Here is a 23,094-nt window from a genome sequence, read left to right as displayed (position 1 = left end):
GTTTTTATTGCAGCAGGAGCCGGCCGGGACCATGACGGTCAGGCAGGTCCCGGCAGAGAGCCGGGCGAGACGCAGACCGCGGGTAACTATAACCCCGCAGCTCCCCCAGCGGCGCCCCCAATTTCTCTGCGCCCCCCCGCCACCGCGGGGGCTGCGGAGCTATAGTTACGCCACTGAAGGGCAGTATTCAATGCCGGGAGCGGGTTTTTTTCAGCGAATCGGGCTGTTTTCACTCCTTGCGGTGAATCTTTTTCACTGAAAATCTGATTCACTCTATTCAATGTTCACTGTTTGCCGAAAGCGAACAGTGAATGCCGGTCAGTTCTACGTTTCATGCTTGCTGCAATTCGCTGGTGTATTTCAATGGGGTTTTCACTGGGATTCGCCAAAAGTGTATTCAATGCTAGGATGGAGAACTGCTTTCAGCATGATTTTCGCTATGATTCGCCATTTTGCATTCAACATCTTTTTTTTGGTCTCAAAAAGTCAGAAATTTTGCAGCACATGAATATATATTTCATTTAAAAAAAAAATTCACTACACATTCGCCAGCAGGGGGCTGGGAGCCGTGAGCCGCTCATTATTATTCACTTCACACTGGTCCTGCTCATTACATATGCACAAGCGGGACCAGTGCAGCAGCTCCCTACCCATGTCCCCTGCCTGCTCTCTCGGGGGGTCAGCTTCTGCTGCCTGTGTCCCCGGGAACCCTCTCCCCCACAAATTCTGAGGCAGGCAGGGAGGCTTACATCTCCCTGCCTGCCGCCATCCCCGGCTCCCTGCGACATTCGCAGCAGGGGTTAAAATTCGCCGTCAGGGGCAGCGAGCCCCTGCGGCGTTGAATAGGGTGACAGGGAGGGCAGGCAGCGAATGCCCAAAGAGCTCACATCTGGATGTGTCAAAGGCAAGCTGGTGGGTGAATGCAAGTGTACATATCCTAATTACAGTATGCTAAAGGCAGCATCAACATTGTATATACAACACTGGGGTAAGACCTAAAGTAAACGGAGCCAGATGGCACTCCGAATGTCGGAATTCCAACTGTCGATACACTGGCATTGGAATCCCAACTGTAAAAGGCCCAACAGTCGGGATCCCGATTTATAGGGGCCATTCTCCTTCATAGGGTCTAAGACAATCATTAGGTCGATATGGAAAAGGTCAACATGAAAAAGGTAAAAAAAAGGCAGTTTTTGATGCTATAAACGTGGAGAATAGGGAGAATATATTAGTGGGCCGGGCATAGCAAGCCACCGTGCCCAAAGCATAGCTAGCAAATTGAGCCATGCGAGGGGATGCGATACACTTTTACTTTGTCCATGTTGACTTGGGTCGACATAGACACCAAAAGAACATGACAAACTCATGTCGACCATTTTCATGCCGACATGTCACCCTCTGGCCATGTTGACCTAATGCATGTGGCCATTTTCATGATTTGACCTTTTGCCTGTCGACCAATAGTGGCCAACATATTGACTGTCAACCTAATTACTATCGCCACTATGACCCATAAGCCTATGGATGTCTTTCAACCAAATTCCCCTGGGAGGGATCCTTTAGATCCCTTTTTGTCCACCCTGGACAATCATGCACAATAGAACAACCGGGTCATAAACCAGGAAGTCTTTACAATGGAATATAATATTAGAAGAGCTTTCCTTTGCATTTACATTTGAAATAATTCATGCATATGGTATTAATAAACCCTACAGTGCATTTGATAAGTGGCAGGATGTATTGCATGAAATATGCAAGGCATAATTCACCTGTGACATACTGTATAAGGATGACCGCTAAAACATGGCAGAAGTCTAAAGGTCCATACACACTGGGTGTTTTTTGCCCAGTGTGTATGGATAATGTTTATGAGGAAAATCACTGGCCTGAAAAAAGCGTATTTTGCTAATTTTATCATTTTTTCCCCGCAGTGGATGGCTTTCCATAGTGGGACCAGCAGATGAGCGGCTGGGGCAGAGATAATGCAGGAGTGAGCATCACCGCTCATCGTCCCGTATATACTGCTCAACAAGTAAACTTTCAGCTGAAAGTCGCCCAGTGTGTATGGGCCTTTACTCTTGCTGAATGGAAAACTTAGGATTTGTACAGCTGAAGTGCAAAGTGATAGCTGCGAAGCGGGAACAATAAATTAACTGCCTACCCAGCCAGAGGCCATAAGCTAAAGAGCAGCTTGCTAATGGGATCATGATTAACCAGTGCACTTAGAATAGTTTATAGAATGCACTAGCTACTTGAAAGGGAAATTACAAGGTTGTATTTTCCAAAAAACAGCTGAAGTCACGCTAAACAGCTTCGGGTCTTTATACACATGGCTGTTTGCGTGACAATGTGTTCTAAGACTCCAGCAACAAAGACATATTTTCTCCAGCAAGATAAAATTGACTGAATCATTGTGATTGACAAAAAAGTAATATTGAATTACACAGATGTGTCCTTCTACATCCTTGCTGCAGTAAAGTTACACGCCCGGCAAACTCTGTATTATATTGTTAAGTGTCTTTATCTGCATCTTTTTCTATTTGATTGCATCTTGTATAATAGGATCCACAAGCTTCTTCTTCTGATTAAAATGATATGTGGTATACTATACATAGTATATTCTGCGTTTGGTTGCATCTGTATCTGTAGATGAAGTGCTACGTTACAGTGTGCCACCTATTTCAATACTGTAGCTGTGAATAAGACACATTTTCTGCAAAAACAGATGCCCAACATAGAAACAGAATCAATTTATTGCCAGGTGTATCAGTGCAAGGTGCATAATGCACAGGAATTTGTTTCCGAAAACTACCGCTCACTGTGACAATACATTACATAAGACCATACAATAAGACAATATACAACACCTGCAGACCTTATAAAATGTGTCTGTGAGTAATTAGTACACCTGTGCCCCTGCTGGGTTACCAGCAAAACATTCACTGTGTGGGGTAATGAGGACCGAGTTGGTCCACATTACCCCACACAGTGCATGTTTTGCTGGTAACCCAGCAGGTGCACAGGTGTACTAATTACTCACATACACATTTTATAAGGTCCGCAGGTGGAGTTAATTATTTCACTTGTGATTCTGGGGTAGATGTATGAAGCAGTGATAAAAGAGAAGTGAAAAACTGCCTGGTACTTTATCACCGGCCAATCAGCTCGTAACTGTTCCTTTTTAAACCAAGTCTATAACCTAACAGTCAGGAGCTGATTGGCCGGTGATAAAGTACCAGGCAGTTTATCACTTCTCCTCCCTTATCAATGTTTCATACATCTACCCCTCTGTGAGGAGACCTCAAAACATGCACTGCATGTTATAATGAGGACCGAGTTCCCTGGCCACTGATATACAACATGCTCCTATTGTTCTCAGCAGCAATACAATACATAGAACAATACAGTAGGGGACTAGCAGAGTAATCCTATTACTCACCTAATCCTATTAAAGGGCTAGATGAGGAGGGCTCTATAGGCCCCCATACATTAGGCCGACTTGTCCTAGGGACAAGTCGGACCCAATTTACCTGCGAGCCGCCCGGCAGCTCCCCGGGGTGCTCACATACAATTTGGCACTTGATGTGCCATTTTTACATGGGATAAATCGCATGCGATTTATCCCATGTAAAAAAAAACCCGGGGAGCTGCAGGGCGGTGAGCAGTAGTGGGGGCGGGCAGCGGCAGTAGTGGGGACGGGCAGCGGTGGTGGGGGCGGCCAGCGGCGGTAGTGGGGGCGGGCAGCGGCGACGGGCGGCGTTTGCGGTGAGCGCAGTGACAGTGTACTTACACATAGCAGCAGCGGCGGGGACGGGACGCGCAGTGGCGGCTATTATATTTTTAAAATACTTGTCAAATGACCGGCCGCTCTCTGATTGGCCGGAGAGCTCTCAGCCAATCAGAGAGCGGCCGGTCATTTGACAAGTATTTTAAAAATATAATAGCCGCCACTGCGCGTCCCGTCCCCGCCGCTGCTGCTATGTGTAAGTACACTGCGCTCACCGCAAACGCCGCCCGTCCCCGCCGCCGCTGCCCACCCCCACTACCGCCGCTGGCCGCCCCCACCACCGCTGCCGCTGGCCGCCCCCACTACTCCCCCGGTGTCTGTATGCATATGCCTGTCAGGTGGCAGGCATATGCATACAGGGAGGTCGGACGTGATCGTATGTACAGACCGTCCGACCTCCCTGATCCGGTCCGATGCGCACGGGACCGCGCATCGGATCGGATCAAATGTCACATACCTACGATTTTGGGCCGATTTCATCCGATTATCGGCACAAAGTGCCGAAATCGGATGAAATCGTCCCAAAATCGCATAGTGTATGGGGGCCTTATCTGTATACAGTATAGGAGGGTATGAATCCCACGTGATAAAATGACCACTTGTAAATTAGTAGATATTATAGATTTGGAGTGAATCTCTATGATAGTGTGCACAAAGAAGAAAATTAAGACTTTAATTGCTGTGGGCCACTTATTCTACAGAGAGCATGAAGTCATTCCATTCACGTGAATGTGTCTCTGTGAAGTGTGTGTATTGCAGTTTTTCTGTACAGTCAGACAAAGGATAAGATGTGTTTGAACCACGGTCTAACAATCAATAAAGTAATTAGAGTTTAATGGCGATCGTTCTACCAAATAGAACTTAATATTTACTTGCAAAAATGAATCAATGTTTCTGGACTACTAATATATTTCCTGAATAATATTATTTTTAGATTTTATTGTTCAATTAAAGTCCTATTACTGTGTCCTTATGTAAATTTAGTGGGGTGGAATAAGTGATAAACCTAATTTTATAGTCAAGCTAGAAAATTACATTGAATTAATAATGGATAATTAATACATTTGATTTTACCAAGGAAACGGATGTCTTAATTCCAATGACTATGCATTAAAGATAATCAGTCTATTGATTTTACTGGGACTTTTCTTTATTAGCGCAAGTCAAATATTCCATAGCTGGACATTTTAACTGATTGACACAGGAAGCAAATGTATTTGAACAGTGTAATAAAAATGATGCTTGAACTGACTTGCTTCCTAGGGATCACTTCACATATGAGAATTGAAAGGCATCAGCAATGTAATATCGGCGTCTTTGGTATATATCAAGCATCGATCAAGCGCACTAAACTAGTAAAGTGTCCCAGTGTCCTAATAAGGCAGTACTTTAGTATTACAGATTTTGTGTAGATGAACTATTAAAAATGATTGAGTTTTATTGCCCAAGGGCAGAAGTGTCAGAGTGGATTATCCAGGCCGTTCAATAAATCTGATTCCAATGTGCTCTAGTATGAAAATAATGTATTTTGTGTACCATATATTTTTGTATCATAAACCCATAATTATGTACAATATTGACGTACTATATTTGTTTAAAGATGCCGACCTAATGTTATTGATATCCCTATTTTTCAAATGACAATTAAGATGGTCCAACACCAATATCTCCCTCCATCTGTGAGGGAGGTGTGGTACAATGGGCCCGATTCAGACCTGTTTGCTGGGCTGGCGAATAAGTCAGCGCCGCTCCTCTTCCCGCTGAACACCCGTCCCCACTCCGCCAGCATCCCCTCGCTAGCATGTGAGGGGATGTGTAGAATACAACACCTCGCATGCGGCCATTGAATGATTTTTCTCCTCTTCTGAAATAAAAGTCAGTCTAAACTGACTATTATTTCCGCCGCTGATCAGAAAAAAAGGTTTGGGCGCTGATGTCCTGTGACATCAGCCGCCAGCCCAGAGCAGGAAACACCGTTCCTGCGTCCTATGGGGAACACCTAGCATTTTCATGAGATCGCCCATAAAATGTTGGGCGTTCCCCAGACACCGCCCCCCTTCCCTTCCAGCCTGTGCGTGTGTGATACTCGCCAAAGGGGGTCTGCACATGTGCATATACACGTATGCTTATGCGCAGACCCCCCCCCCATCATCAAAGATGGGGCTGAATTCGGACCTGTATGACTGGGACTGAATCGGCCCCATAGTGTGAACACCAGTGCAAGGAATAGCCGCTGGGGCTCCAGTGAGGGTAACAATGCATTGTGTGATTGCCATAATCTACCCATCAAAGCATCCTCAATAATTTAATAACAAAGGGAACAGTTTCCTAAACCCTTACTCAGGGTCCACTCACAGTCCAGGTAGTAATGGATATCCATGCATGGCCAGAGCTGGTTTCATTATTACCACAGTCAAGTTGATTAACCCACCTGTGCTAGAGCAAGGATGTCCATAATGTTAGGAGTGTGAGTGGGCCCTGAAGACCGGGTATGGGAAATTCTGATATAGGGCAATATTTTACTCCAAGACACACTAACAGAATGGGTTTTAGTGATATCCATGCTTCAGGACAGACAACTTAATTAGTACCCAATTTGTTTTGATTTAACCATATGTACTGAAGCCAGAATAGCCTGGTACTGAATACCACTAACACCTTTGCTGTTAGTGTGCATTGGGGACTTAGGGCAGTAATCAATGCTCCCGATTTACCTTTTTGGTGAATCGAGCTGTTTTCACTCCTTGCGGTGAATCTTTTTCACTGAAAATCTGATTTACCCTATTCAATGTTAACTGTTCGCCGAAAGCGAACAGTGAATGCCGGCCAGTTCTTTGTTTCATGCTCGCTGCAATTCGCTGGAGTATTTCAATGGGCTTTTCACTGGGATTCGCTGAGAGTGTATTCAATGCTGAAACGGAGAACTGCTTTCACCATGATTTTCGCCATGATTCACCGTTTTGCATTCAACATCTTTTTAAGGTGAACTGCAATGTGTTCTTTTAAAATACACGTCTCCAAAAATCAGTAATTTTATCATGTGAAGGGGCATGCTATTTTGAATCATGTGCTTGTAGCACATGAATATATATTTCATTTTCTATATTTTTTAACACATTATGTCACAGGGGGGTGGGGAGCCGCTCATTAGATATTCACTGCACACTGGTCCCGCTCATTACATATGCACAAGCGGGACCAGTGCAGTGGCTCCCTCCACTGCACCCCTGCCAGATCTCTGGAGGGGCAGCTTGAGCTGCCTGTGTCCCCAGGAGCCCTTCTTCTCCCCCACAGTGTCCGGCGCAGGCAAGGGAGGCTTCCATTTCCCTGCCTGCTACCGTCCCCCGGCTCTGCCACAGGGGTTAAAAATCGCCCTCATGGGCAGCGAGACCGTGTGGCATTTAATAGGGTGAGAGGAAGGGCTGGCAATGAATGCTCCTGCCCCCTGGAACCCTGCGAATGTGCAACGAATCCTAAACAGGATTCGCTGCACATTGCGAGAAATGTCATTGAATACCTGCCATAATGTAGGTTGGGAATGCCCGGTATTGGGCTCAGTACCTTCTAGAAACAACATTTCTGTTTACTGATGGATGGAAAGTTAGTAAACAGTTTAAATGTATTATTGACAGTTGCCATAGTAATATCATATAATGCTACTTCTGTGAATGATAATTGAAGAAATGAAGGACATAAAGGTAACAAACTAAAACACTGCAGGCCAGATGTACAAAGCCTTGAAAGTTTATAAAATAGAGAGTGATAAAGCACCAGCCAATCAGCTCCTAACTGCCATGTTACAGTCTGTGTTGGAAAATTACAAGAGGTTGATCACTAGTTTGTCACTCTTCACTTTATCACTTTTCAAGCTTAGTACATCTGGAACCATGAAAATATCCAAGTCCAAACACATACCCATGGTTGGGAATTAAACTAATGTTATCAGTACTGCTCTCATAACCTCAACATTACCACTGTACAGTGGATAGCATTGCTGTAACACACATTGGGGCAGATGTATTAAGCCTTAGCAAGAGATAAATGCAAGGGTGATAAAGAGAGATAAACATCCAGCCAATCACATCCTAATTGCCATATTACAGGCTGTGTTTGAAAAAAGTCAGTAAGGAGCTGATTGGCTGGACGTTTATCTCTCTTTATCACCCTTGCATTTATCTCTTGTTAAGGCTTAATACATCTGCCCCATTGTTGTGTCATGGGTAGAGACCCAACCAATGTATTTTCTGTTTAGTCTATGGATGTTCTCCATTTGTCTACAAAACAGGAGATGCCTATGTTAATGTTTTGTTACTTAGAAAGGAAATTCTATGCGGTCGATAACAATTAAATACCAGTTTATAAAATGTAGGTATAGTGTTTATTGTAAGGGTAAGTTATTTTAACTTACAAGTGACCTTGTATATATACAGTACATTTTTAATTTTCCAGTATGCTATACATTTCTCAGTGTATACAAATGTATGGCAAAGCAATACTGTCAGAGCATATTAGCAACAGATGAATATAGCATGTAGTGTGCATGTGTTTATCCTAATGGAATCTCTTTTGCAGGCCACCTCCAGTGAGCGAAGCTGCCCCAATTGGGACCACAGTAACTGTAGTAATGGCCGCTGCACAGAACCAGACTATGGTGTATTCCATCATCTCAGGGAATGATCAGGGTACGTGCTTTATTTTTCTCAACTAAAGCAAGAACGTGTCTCTTCAGATATTGATTATTCTACTGGAAGAAGTTCTCACTTTTAGAAACCTTCAGGTTTTTTTTTTTTTTTTTGGGGGGGGGGGGGGGTTCGTATATTTTTATTTGCTAATGTTTCCTAGGAACGTTTTGGTTGTCAGATTACTATTCTAAGCATAGCAGACCCCCACTTCTGTTTACAAATGACAGTTCTACAGTACATTTAAAATAGTGCTCAAGAATGGAATGAGGTCTTTGATGGTGTGTAATTTGTGTGTGATATGTGTTCCGTGCTCACTGGAAGAGCTGCCATTGTTTAGTGGAAACAGTCCCAGGAGAGGATGCTGGGAAGGCAGCCGGGAAATTGTACAGAATTAGAGATAAGGATAAAATTTACAACTGGGAAAAGTTATTCACATGAATAATAAAAAGAACCAGCTTGCACCTACACGGCAGAAATGATTAATGTTACCATTTTTTTTCTGAAAAAGTGTTGTGACATTTAATTGAATAGAAATCCCACTGAACCAAGGTTCATTCTGCACTGAAAGCTTTATTATTTGTTTTGTTTTTGAATAGGAAAATCTTCAGACACTGTCCTTCTGTACAACTGTGTTGTGGGAAAATGAACATTGTCATTTTCAATGTCATTTTCACTTGCTACAATGGGTTCTCAGTATGGCTCTGAGTTATGGCATTTACAAGTCACATTTTAGACAACACATGAGCATAGCACTGGTCAATAAGGGCTCCATTAATGAAACTGATAAACGCCAAAAGGCAAAATCTAGTTAGGGGGGTGAGACCACTGAGTCATGCACACCCTGCCATCAGGGCTACAGAGACATGTGACTAATTTCTAGTACTGGGCTGCATGGTAGATTATGTTAAGATGATGCATGGTGCCACAAGAGGACTAGGATATATTGTTATGTCAATATGTACTAATAGGGCCCTTAGTCCTGGACTGGCCTAACCACACCCACACCCCCTTACACACACAACCACCTCCACTATCACCTCTGTATGCATCAAGTTCCATTACGATGGAGGCTGGTCCTGGGTAGTTTAGGGGGCATGACCTAATCATGGAAACATGACCATGCCTTATCCCCTCCCCTTAAAACAAAAATCTGAAAAACTGTATATATCATGCGCCAACTCAGCCATGGCAGATCCACTGCAATGGGGGCAATAAGTGCAGTCAGTCGGATGGTCCTCTTCCCAAACATCATTCAAGAAGAGGAGACTGCTGCTCATTAGTAGCAGCCTCCCTGGACCCACTGCAGCCAGCACACAGTGGTGTGTGCTGAGCTGGGAAGAGAGGCTACTGCTAATGACATGTATAAAGTGGGTGTGGGGGATGGGTGGTGGACTCTGGCAGTTGTAATTAGTAATCATTCCTCCATCCCTTGGCATTCCTGCCTGCACCCAATACTTGTACCCCACTGCATTCAGCTCTTAACCACTTGCCTGGCACTACCATATGTGATGCAACCACACATATGGCCAACAAGTCCTGCTGTGTATCCCTTCCATCTGCTGCAGTGGCCCCCTGGAAGTAATGTGGTGGTCCGTGACTGCCACATCACTTTAAAAATTGCACCCCACAATGTCTTGTTAGCGGCATTCTGGGGTTTCCCCCTCTCGAGCAAATCTATACAGATATCCCCTGCCCCATACTTCGCTGTCTGCAAAAACATTGGGGCGGGTATATACCGGGGGTGGGGGGTGCATATATGATGTGCATAAAAAATATATAGTGACACATGGTGTGGAGAGGGGGGCATTTAATGGAGTCCCATTGACAGTGGGAGTAAGGGTGTGGGTTCTGCTAGGGTGTCTGTTACCACCCTGGGCTTTTGCGGTTGACATTTCTGGAGATCTCATGCCATTAGGGGGTATGTTTGTGATGGGGTTAAAAATAAAAACACAAAGGGAGCCTATGGACACAGGGTTGGTGGTGGGGTGTAAAACGCTCTCTAGGTATTTTTTAAATGAAACATTAAATAAATATATCTTTAAAATACTTTTTAAAATGTATTACATTAAGAAAAATAACAATTTATCAGTGGTTTTTGGGGAAAAAATGTGTTTGTTAAGTGGTTAAAGGAAATGCCTACCCAAAATAAAAACATTCAAACCCACAGTTTAGAGTTTTCAAGATCCTAGGAACAGTTATTGTAAAATGAAAGCAGTGTATATAAGATCAAACCAAGTACAGTAAGTATGTGATGGATAATGTAAAAGACATGACACAATGAACTTTTCATAAATGATCTGTACAGTACAGGGACGTGCGGTGAGGTAAATGGCTCAAGAGTCCCTGGCAAGTACCAGAGCCAGATATGCACACAATATATGAGACCTGGGGTACATGCCAGCATTATGCACATGTGAAGCAGTATATACTGCTGGAGATTCGCTGAGTTTTGATAAGAGATGTGCAGAAAATGTGGCCAGGTGAGGCACTGCCTCACCTGCCATAGGCTTTTTACTCCAGAGTTTTGACTATAAAAATCATTAAAATAAGAAAAATAAGATTTTTTTTATAAATTATTTGTATTTTTGACATACTTTATCAATTCAAAACGCCGGCATATATGCTAGTATGACAGGAAAGGCTGTGCCTCACCTGCCTCACCCCACCGCACGCCACTGGTACAGTAACAAAAAATGTTAGATCTGTCAGAAATAATCCAAACATATGTATTAATATCCAGAAATTGTATATGTAGTATTTTTTATGTGATAAAAACATACATCCAGTATTACTGCAATGGGGAAGCAGTTAGAATCCCGGCGTTCGGAATCCCGGCATTCAAAATCCCAACGCCGGTATCCTGACCACCGAAATCCCAATACTTTCTCCTTCTATGGGTGTCCAAGAAACCCATAGAGGGAGAATAGCACTGGGCCTGCTGCGTGGCGAGCGCAGCGAGCCCGCAAGGGGGGGCAATCCACGCCCCCCCCCTGTCGGGTTTTCGGTGGTCGGGTTTTCCGGCGTCGGGATTTTGAAAGCCGGGATTGCAATCCCCTGTAATGCATAAAATAATCACACCAAACATTGATGTCATTTTTGTGTAACATTTGGGAACTGGCACTATGAAATGCATTAGGGAGTAAAGGAACCGTGGAAAAATATGGGTAGATTCTATCAAAATGTCACTCTCACGCCCAACTAGTGAATGACGGGTTTGACATTTACAACCCGCTATTTTTTAACCAGTATTCTCAATGCATCATAAGGTCTGATGTCTGGAAAGTCATTTTGAAAGAATTTCAGAAGTAAAATGATTTCTTATACAACAGAGTGTATATTACAGGTTTGTAGAAACAAATTGTATTTTACAACCTTGTATAGAATCTAAAATATTTATGTTTATTAACTTATTTATTCATTTCCGGGCTGTATTGCTCTGCTGTTTTGTACATACTGTACAGATGAACTATGAGAAGAATCATTAATGTTGGCAGGTAGGGAACGCAGAGTAAAAAAGCTGTATAATATTTCTTTATTTTTAGATATTTTTAAACTCCGCTTTTCTTCCATGCAGGTGTATTTGCCATTGATAACATCACAGGGGTTATCTCTGTCATGAAGCCTCTGGACTATGAAAATACTACAAGCTATGAACTTAGAATTCAAGCTGATTCTATGCAAGTGGCTAGATTTAATCTGCGAGCAGCCTCTAAAAGTAAGTTACAGTTCATTTACTGTGAAAGTGATGTTTCTCATCATAAATTTAAGAACATGTTTAAAGGCATTTCTATCTTACTAAGGACAGCATGCCCTGACTGTTATGTGATTATATGCTGGGTTTTCTACACCTAGGACAAATCTATTTCCTGACTATTGGAAAGTACCAGAAATATGTCTCCGCTGTTGCAGCTATAACCTGAAGTTAATGTAGCCTATGAATTCTGTAATACATTAAGGATGTTATTTATCCTTCTTTCTGCATCTGCTCACCAGTGTTCTCAAATTGTGAGTGCACTCAGCAGCACCAAATATCTTTATTTCCATTAGACCAACAAAATCAATGACTTTTGTAGCCTGAGTAACATGCTGTCCAATGAGTTTACTGCGTATTGGCTATATATGTCTATAATATAATCTTAAATGATGTCCCATCTTTGTCCTATGCCATCCCTCAGAAATGTCTCTTACTGCTAGTGTGTCGAAGGTCCCAGGTGCAAAAAAATAATTTGTAACTCCGCCTCAACCCGAGTTCACAATATGGCATGTGGGCAACAGGGAGAGGCGGAGGGAAGCAGAGGTTGACCTAGGGAGGTATAGGGTGGCAAAAGGAGGTAGATGGTGACAGCAGTCAGTGGGGTGAACCTGGGGCATATAACTTAATGGGGGAGGGAGCACAGTGGCCACAGATCTGGTTGTGAAAGGGTTCTCCACCCCTTGTGCTATCTTTGGCTCTCGGCCAGGCAGACTTTGGCATTGCCAGTTACACCAGGTGTGAGCTGCCTTTAATTCCTAGACAGCAGTGAATCAGAAAAAAATTGACAGCTGTCTGTTAATTAGAGGCTCTATGTTGCTGCGAACATCAGTGATGATAGATGGCAGGACTCTGCTACCAGTCTGGCACACATAAGGTCAGCTCTGCCTCTAATGGAATGGGCAGGTCCCTCATGCAGTGGAGTCACCATGCTCTCTGTTACATTCATCTGACATTGCTCAAAATACATTTTCTTTTTTTTTTGGTGGGGCCACTGGATAACACATTCAGAGGCCGAGGTTCATTGCCCTGGGGCCCCTGAAGACTAAGGAGCCCCTGCTGCCACCCACTGCTGTGGGGCATATTGTAAACTTGGGTTGGAATGGAGTAGAGGGGCCAAAATGATATTTTTGCACATGGACCAACCACTCACAAGTTCTGCCCCTTAGTCCTTGGGGACCCTGGTGAAGTGCATCTGCCGCACCAATTATCGTTCCACCTTTGCATTGGCTGCTTTTCAGAAAGCAACATGTTGGGTTAATGACCCGTTTACAAGCTACACAAGAGTATACTACCATGGCAGCTCCATAGACAAATATTAAGAATATAATGGGTCCTATGGAGGAGAGCACTGATTTTAAACCTACAATAGCACAGTCATAGGATGACGCCTTTTTTAATGAGTGGGTTTGTGTAATGTCCCCCTACATCTTGCGACATCTATTTGACGATCTCCAATGGCCAGGATAGGGGATTCAGAATATTAAACAAGTTCAAAAATCTTTATTCCCTGATCCCAACCAAAAAAGTTGGGATCAGCAACTCAGGAATTTTAATCCTGAAAAAACTTCTCCTAATCCCCAACGAACTGGTGATCAATAATGATTGGCAGTACTGGCAGATTGAAGAATCAGAGAATTGTTTACGAAGTGTATGGAAGACTGCTGATCATGGTTGGGACAGTCCAAAAGAAATGGGACTGCTTCACAAAAATCAAGACAGTTGGGAGGTTTGCTATTGTGGCTATTATCTGTGTTGACAAAGCAAAGTACTGGAAGTCACAATGAGAAGACAAATCTAGAGTCTGTTGTCTGTATTGTATAGTAAAATTTGGCTTTGAAATGTACTCAACATTCATTCTCCTGCAGCTAGAGAAGCGAAGCATTTACTGTAAAACAGCCTTCATGCCTGTTTATAGTTCTCGGAGAACACACAAAATGGTACCATCTCTGGACAATAGATGGAACCTGCTCAGACTGGAGTGTAATTAATTCAGCATCTACAGTACATGAACAGGTTGCTTACAGTACATCTTACCAGATGTTAAACGAGTTATATATATATATCCTGTTAGGGACGAGGGACCCAAGGCCTGCAATGTTTGCAGATGGACAATATTTGCAGATGGAAAAGGCTGCAATTTTTGCAGATGGACAAAACCATGTGCACTGCAGGTTGCAGAGAGTTAGATTTGGGTGAGGTGTGTTTAAACTGAAATCTAAATTGCAGTGCAAGAATAAAGCAGGCCATTTTTACCATGTACAGAAACAAAATAACTCCCTAAAATCTAACTCTTTCTGCACATGCTAGATTTGTCCCACCTGCAGTGTAAGATGGATTTTTTTATCTGCAAAAATTGAAGCCTTGCTGACAGGTCTGAATCAGGACCCTATTGCGACATGATTACTCTACTTGTGATGTTTGACCACATGAAAAGTGGAAGCTCCTTCTCCTCCTATACCATATCTGCAAACATGTACAAGGTCAGCCTCTGCCAAAGTACTAATGGGGGCATGACTGAAATAAAGAGAACGTACAATGTGATTTAAATGATGTATGAAAGAGTTATTATCATAAGGCCTCCTTTATTCCATTCCTTTCCAGTGAAAGCAGGTTTGAAAATAAGTCACATTCACTTTTAATTTATGTAAATCAAATAAGTAATAAGGGATCTGGTAAGATTTACTGATTAAGCGTATGATGATGTATATTATGAGAATTCTGCTTACCCCATTTCAATTAACTAAAGTTAATGGGCAAAAAAAAATTAATAGTATGCTAGGATCCATTTTAATTTGCTTGCTTCGGCTAACACGTATAAAGAACAATTTGCTATGCAAAGTGTATTTTTACTTTTTAATGGCTGCCGTAACTTTTCTGCAAGCAGTTCCATCTCCGTATGATTATTTACTGTGAATATTATAATACTGCATATTGTAAAGGACTCCTAGTACACATGTTTTTATAATTCTCACTTACACTATTAAGGCATCTCAGTAGGAAGACCATCAGCTATGGCAACGGTTCCCAACCCTGGTCCTCAAGTACCCCCAACAGTGCATGTTTTGCAGGTCTCCACACAGAATCACAAGTGCTATAATTAGCTCCACCTGTGGATCTTTTCAAATATGCTTGAATAATGAGTGCACCTGCCGGGTGACCTGGAAAACGTGCACTGTTGGGGGTACTCGATGACCAGGGTTGGGAACCACTGAGCTATGGCAACCGTTCCCAACCTTTTTCCTCTCCCATACTCCTTGATTAGGCTTTTCATTTATGAGTACCACCTCCTCTCAATTTGAAACATCCACAGTACTTATGAGTGGAGTGTTAGTAAGCGGTATGCGTGTCCTTATATTAAGGAGTAGCAGAGGAGTAGTGTACGGTCAGGAATTAGGTCCTGCTGTGTCTGTTTGCTGGCTATGGACTGTCTCCGTGGTTCCTGATAACACCTGTAGGATTGATTCCGTTGCTTCCTCAACCCGTGCCAGCGCAGGGTAGATGAGCGATGATGTCTGAGGGCAGCGCGGGTTGCTCCCAGTTGATTGCTGGCTGGGCAAAATCATGAGGAGACACTGATGACACTGCAGACAGAACTGGAGGTGACGCAATGTGGTTCGTTTCCATTGAAATGGGAGACTTCTGCCATCGGGAGACTACTTCTTCCACCATTACCAATATTACATTCAAGTACTCCCAACTGGTCTGCAGAGTACCCCCATGGGTCGAGTACTTCAGGTTGGGAACCACAGAGCTATGGCATTAGAATACAGTCTCAGCCATGATGCAAAATATGCAGTCACTGTTGCATATGCATCCACCTCTGAGGAGGCCCCAATGTGTCTAATGACAGACAAGAGTTTGGTGAACACAGGCCAGGGGTAGAAATGTAACTAAAAGTGGTCTGAAAAATTTCTAGAAGTGGCTTTATGTGAGCAGCATCAGATCAAATGTAGGCACAACCCACACCAAAGTAGGCAGGATAAAAAGCTAATTTTACCTGTGTTTAAGCCGTTGGCAGTCTAGTGACCCCCAAACTGTTAAGCTGCTGGGATACATCCCTAACCTCCACATTTCAAACAATACCTCACTCCCCCTCACTAATACTGAACACAGACTCCTAAAACCACCATCATGCAGAAAAGTCCCAAAACCACCATCATGTAGACTAACAACTCATTACCATAATCCAGCATATATCACAACTATCCCCACTATTCCCCAAGTTGAGCCCAGAAACTCCCCAGTCACTGTAACACCCCCAGATAGCACCCACTCCTGTCCCTGTTACAGATGTCACAATGGATATAGATGGGGACCTGCCTTAGATGAGTATTTCCTGCATCGGGTAATCTGCTCTGTGATATAGCACTTTTTTTCTGTGGAAGACAGGAGGGAGAGTAGGCCACTACTCTGAGTAGGGCCAGATCATAAAAGTGAGTGTCTGGCTGATAAGTGGCCTCACAGGTGTGTCGGCCTACTGTGAATCTTCCCAGTAAGGCCTATGGCCAATCCACCCCTGACACAGGTTGAAGTCAATGCTATGAACCAATGTGCAGAATTAGAATCTAGTCTAGGCTCATGAGCAGGCAGAAAAGATACAATACAGAAAGAACAAAGCTGAGTGTAAGGGCCACAAGCACACGTAGTCAAACAAACCAGTGCATATGCACCTAAACGACAGTATGTTTAATTGGCTTCAGCAATAAAACGCATTCTATGCATTCATCAGAAGTACATGGATGCTGGGTGTCAATGCCGCAGTTGGTACTTTACAGTATTTTGTAGCCTTCATCCAGGTGCACACAAATAAAAGCAGTTTTCACTTACTTCTATCTGCAAAGGCAGGAAAAATTAATTCAATGGTCAGCGACCATCATATGATTTCTCCTGCAGCGGAGGCATGCAAGGGTAGGTGTTCTTGTACACATCCCCTCGCATGGTACCAAGGCGAATTGGTGGCGAGGGCGACGGGGGTTGGGCGGACGGCAAGTGGCGTCTTAGGCGCTGGCGACGGGGGTTGGGCGGACGGCAAGTGGCGTCTTAGGCGCTCGGTAAGATTATTCCATATAATATTGCTTCAGCTGCAAAATATAAAGCAGGAACATAAAAAGGCTTCAGTAAAATTACATAGAAGTTTCTTCTGGCCTCTAGGACCCAGCATTAATAACAGAAACAGTCTCCAGTTTTCCAAGCATGTGAAATGACTTCATATTTTTGACATGAAAAATTCTTTGAACCGATCTGTAGAGACAGATTAGGGTGATATTTAGTGAAAGGTAATTAAGCACAACAGTGACCGTTTATTTAGAAATAGATTAGCACAGCAGCCTGTATTAAGTATTTTCCTTTTGCTATTCTCTCTCCGTACCTGAATGAAGTTTTAAATACTTAAGGCGATTAGTTTTTGTTCTCAGTTCGTGTAATCATATTAAAAAAAAAAAAAAAACAAGAAAGAAAAAATAAAGTCTAAGTCTAAGCTTCAAAGCATTAAATCTACTTTGGCTTAAACTTGGGGAAATAAAACACAATTTTCAAATAATAAATAAAGAATGTTTAGTCATACCACTAATTAAGCACAATTGACTAAAAATCTGAACAGCTTCGATATATTCTAACCTAATTATTAGTTAATAACAAACCTTATGTCATTAATGCAGTAGCAGGAAATACAATTTGCAAATGCAGAAACCAAGGTTCTTCATAACTCACTGTTTAAATAAAAAGCTTCTATAACAAATGTGGAAACAGCAAATATTTATCCAGATTTAAAAATTGGAAATACTGTAGTGTTTCGGTTTCAATTCCCAATGAACCTCTTTTAATTCAACAGCATTTGCATACAATAATTTGTTCTCAGTAATGCAATTTTGTTTGTCTCATCTTGTTCCTTAAAATGTCATACACTTCTTTTATTATAAAGCCAGTTGCCCCATCTTACCTCTGTATAGTAGTAATTCATAGTAATACATTATGTACAGTGAATGATGTCATGAGGGTAACTTGCCGCGTCATCTGGCATTGCCCCATTATAGTTTATTTGGGAAAGAAAAGGTGTGTCTATAATGCGATGCACCTAAAGAGAATTAATTGCACAATAAGAATTAACTTTTATTATTAATTATTTCAAAACTTGAAAAATATTAAAATAAAACATACAGACATAACAGACAAGTGAAACAATGTGCGTGTTAAAACAGCACGTGTGGGGATATTGTGTGTGTCTTTATACGTCTCTGATCAATTTATTAATATTCAGCAACTGTTTGCATGCTTTTTAGGTTTTCTATAATCAAGAAAATGTTCCTATTCTATCTTCTATTGTGTACTTTCTTCATCATGCAGCAGGATGCAGATACAATGTTTCTCTGTTTAAGACACACTATGGTTGTTTAGTATCCTGTATTAGGTACCAAGCAGATTATTACCGCACATATAGTCAATCGGGGAGTGTGTTTTTAAGTTATTATAGGATGCGTTTAAACTAGGTACATTAGAGATCTTAAAAGAGCTAAATACATTTCAGTGCTGGTTATTGGCAATTGTTAGGACACACACAGATAGAAGCCACACCGCGTTTCGCTTCCCGCTTCCTCGGGGCCTGGCTTCTATCTGTGTGTGTGTCCTAACAATTGCCAATAACCAGCACTGAAATGTATTTAGCTCTTTTAAGAGCTCTAATGTAACTAGTTTAAACGCATGCTGCAGTATCAGACTGAGAGCGCTGTGCAATACCTATGCTGAGGATCTCAGCTTGTATTGGCAACTGACTCTGATACCGCTCAGTCTGTCCAGATCAATATCACTGTGCGCATATGAGAAGTGGTTGCGGCCACACCACTCTAGTGCAAGATTAAGAATTCTCTATATTGTGTAAACTTGCGGCAATAGCCAGAATTTGAGGCAAGTTCTATAACTGCCTGTTTGGCATAATAAGTAAAAATACTGAATTCATCTGTTCAACCAAGGATTATATTTGCATCCTATAATAACTTAAAAACACACTCTCTGATTGACTATACAGTATGTGCAGTAATAATCTGCTTGGTACCTAATACAGGATACTAAACAACCATAGTGTGTTTTAAACAGAGCAACATTGTATCTGCATCCTGCTGCATGATTAAGAAAGTACACAATAGAAGATAGAATAGGAACATTTTCTTGATTATAGAAAACCTGAAAGCATGCAGAGACGTATAAAAACACACACGATATCCCCACACGTGCTGTTTTAACACGCACATTGTTTCACTTGTCTGTTATGTCTGTATGTTTTATTTTAATATTTTTCGCTAAGTTTTTAAATAATTAATAATAAAAGTTAATTCTTATTGTGCAATTAATTCTCTTTAGGTGCATCGCATTATAGACACACCTTTTCTTTCCCAAATAAACTATTCACTATCTGTGTCTGCGGTAGCACACCCCTGATATTGGTTTAAGCAGTATTGAAAAACTAATAAATACAGGCAGGGGGCCAATCTGTACGATATTGAGCAATCTGAAGACATGTAAATCCTGTGCGACTGGTATGCATATTTGATTGGCCCATTATACCAACTCCTGTCATGAGAATCAAACTGCTGAACAATATTAGAGAAACAGGTTGCATGCTTGTCTTGGCTTCACATGGCAGTGTTGGGTAATTTGTACTGCACTGTAAAGAGCTTTTTTTGAAATCTCCAAGTGGTAAATGTATAAAATACTGGAGAGAGATAAAGCGCATGGGCAGCACGAATGGTCTAATGCAGGCATGTCAAAACTATGGCCTCCTGCTGTTGTGAAACAACAAGTCCCATCATGCCTTGCCACAGTTTTGCAATTAGGGAATGCTGAAACTATTGCAAGGCATGCTGGGATGTGTAGTTTCACAGCAGCGGGAGGGCCATAGACATGCCTGGTCTAATGGTTAGCATTACTGCTTCACAGCACTGAGGTCATTGGTTCGATTCAGCATGTGATAATACATAGCTCTATCCAATAAAAAAGAACAAAAAAGCTTCAAGAGACACTTACCAGACTTCATAAGAAATACACATTTAATTTGTCTTCCGTAATGACGTGATATATAAAGCATAGTAATTCCCTCTTAACGTTTTCGATCCCTACTTTCTTTTTCTCCTCTCTCTTACACTCTTTATTCATCTCTCTCTTTGTCCATCTCTCTCTTTCCCCTCATCTGTTTATTTCACTTATCAGCACCTGATTTTATTATATTGACTATACTTTGCATTACCTTAGCATTTTCATCTTTAATATTGTACTCTGGTATGTCTTCTTTTTTCTCCTTTGCAAACTGTTTTTTCTTCTCGATCCTCTATGTGACCTATACTGTACATCCCTGTAGGCCTTTTTCCTTTCTTCAATACTATGACACATTTTTTTTAGTAATGAATATTGTTGTGATGTCATTGGTTGATTTCACTGTGAGATGGTGCGTAATGACTAAGGGGATAATTTGCCAAAGAGCTTTATCAACACAACTTTTTAAACTCATTATGTATGATAAACGGTGCTCTAACCAATCAGCTCCTAACTGTCATGTGTTTGAAAATTGACAAATCAGAACTGATTGGCTGGATCACCATTTATAAAACTTGTTGCATATCATAAATCTGGTTGAAAAATCATCCCCTGTGTATGGGAAATAATAGAAGTTTAGAAGTTTAGCACTGTAAATGTGTGTTATGCCAGAGCTTTCTGGAAGCACTGTAACATCACTGACACTGGTTGGAGAGTTTATGTCAACTGTCAAGTTCAACGTGATTATGGGCGGGATTCTCTAAGCTAAACATGCGGTAAAAACCCTGTTATCTGGGTTTTTACCGCATTTTGGGATGCTGTAAGCATCCCCCGCCGGGTTACCGCGGCAGGGGGCATCGCCAGAAAAATCTGGCGATGCCCCATAGAATCCAATGGGCTTCTATCGCAACCCTCCGCCGCCCCGCGCCGACCCCCCGCCGCCCCGCATCGCCTCCTCCCCCCTCACCTGTGTCCGGGCAGCACAGCGCAGTGCTGCCCGGACCTGTGACCTCCTCCCTGCACTGATCCTCTTCCGGGTGCAGGGAGGAGGAGAGCCCGGCGCAGCAGCGCCAGGTGTGGGAGGGAGGGGAGAGCCGCCGGAACCTGCTGGGACCCGGCGACTCTCACCGCAAAGGACAGCTCTTAACGCAAGAGCTGTCCTTTGCCTTAATTATCGCATATGTTACAGCATATGCGATAATTAAATATGCGATGGGCGGCGAAGGGGGGGCGGAGATTCTTAGAGAATCTCCCCCTATATCATTTTTATCACTTTCCCACTATTTTTGTAACATTGTAGTAGATGTATTATAGCGGCACTTATCGCGTCACTATAACACTGTATTAACATCATGCCCACCAAAGTGCGAGAGCACAAATTCCTCCCTCCTGCGATGTCCCCTCGAGCAGCTGACGGGCTGTCTCTTCCCACCCCTGTTGGCCTTTCTGGGCATGTGGTAGCATAGGAAAATCTAGAAATATGATAATAGGTGGTCCCAGATCCAACTTAACACGATGTAGGGACCCTTGCTCAGCGTAAAATGGCCTCACAAAAGGGGACGTGGCAATACACATTATACCACACACTGTAATGCCCATTATAGAAAATGCCGTACTGTCTGTTACACATAATATTGCACTCCATAATGCCCGTTAAACATAATTCTGCATGTTGTAATGCCCATTACACATTATAGCAAATGCCATAATGCTGTTACACATTATATTGCACTCAAAATGTCAATTACAATTTTTTTTCTGCAAGATACAGTATAATGCCTACTACATACAATTTTATGTCACGCACCTTAATGCCCATTACACATGAAACCACCGTCATGCCCATTACACATTGTGCCTCACACTGTGATGCCCATTACACATTACTCAATGCCAGGGGCTTCATGCTCAGTGCCAGGAGTTTCATGCTTGTTTCCAAAGGGGTTTCATGCTCATTGCCAAGGGGGAATTACATATTTGCTGACACAGGGGGATTAAATGCTTGTTTTCACAGGCGGGGGGACTGCAGGATGCTCGTTGCCATACCCTTAGCTTACAGCAAACAATTTTCCACTCTTATATTAGGCACCCACTCCCGATCAGTTATCTAGTCAGTAAACATTATATGCATCATAGTTCATAAGGCTGGCTGAACTATTACCTTTTGGAGTGCAACTAGCACTGCATCCCAGCTCCTCTATCCTCTGTCTGATCTGCAGCCAGTTATAGGCTAAACTGCGGGGGAGGGAGAGAGTTAGCGTCGCTCAAGCTTACAGCTATGAGTCACGGCCGGTGGCAACTGGAGAGCGGAGGACAGAAGGTGGGGGATGGTGGACAACGAAGGATGGGCGGTCCAGGTGGGTGGTCGCATAGCAGCGGGTGACAGGAGTCTGTCTGTGGTGCACAATGGCTTTAATGGGCGATGCAAGGCAGTCATACATTACCCTCGCTGTAAACAAGGGGAGGATTCAAAGGGACAGCCGCGCCGAGCCTTAAGCGGCAAGTTTTCCCTAGTGCACGGTAAAAGGAGTGCTATGTGCAAAATCCTTCATACAGCCACCCCACTGTGTTACCAATGGCTTTTCCATGCAATTGCAGGGCCGCTGAGAGGCAGGGGGGGCGGGTACATTTTACCTGGGCCCGGGCCTGCCAGGGGGACCCGGGTCCGGACACACACTTTAAAATATATTTTTTGGGCTGCGGGTGCTTTGGGAGGACAAGAACCTGTCTGCCCGCAGCCCGCCCGCCCATGTGTCCGGCCACCCGCCCGTCAGCTGCGGCTTCCCCTGTCTGTCCTTCCCCTGCACACAGAGAGACAGACGCTAGAAGTCATAGTTCACCTCTAGCAT

General features: G+C 42.9%; 1 protein-coding gene across 5 annotated transcripts in view; it reads left to right on the top strand.

Annotated features, from left to right (window-relative positions):
• The window catches only part of PCDH15 (protocadherin related 15), a 1,154,330-nt gene that overhangs the window by 977,312 nt on the left and 153,924 nt on the right, over positions 1-23,094 (top strand). For all 5 annotated transcript variants that reach the window (XM_083149096.1, XM_083149095.1, XM_083149094.1 and 2 more), the window contains 2 exons: positions 8,360-8,469; positions 12,044-12,184. In XM_083149096.1, the coding sequence (XP_083005222.1) occupies positions 8,360-8,469; positions 12,044-12,184 (251 nt within the window). The remainder of the gene's footprint in view (positions 1-8,359; positions 8,470-12,043; positions 12,185-23,094) is intronic.

The sequence above is a fragment of the Crinia signifera genome, chromosome 6 (genome assembly GCF_055691185.1).
Source record: "Crinia signifera chromosome 6, ASM5569118v1, whole genome shotgun sequence".
NCBI lineage: Eukaryota > Metazoa > Chordata > Amphibia > Anura > Myobatrachidae > Crinia > Crinia signifera.
Note: the sequence above shows the minus strand (reverse complement) of the source record. Positions and strands in the feature narration are given on the sequence as shown.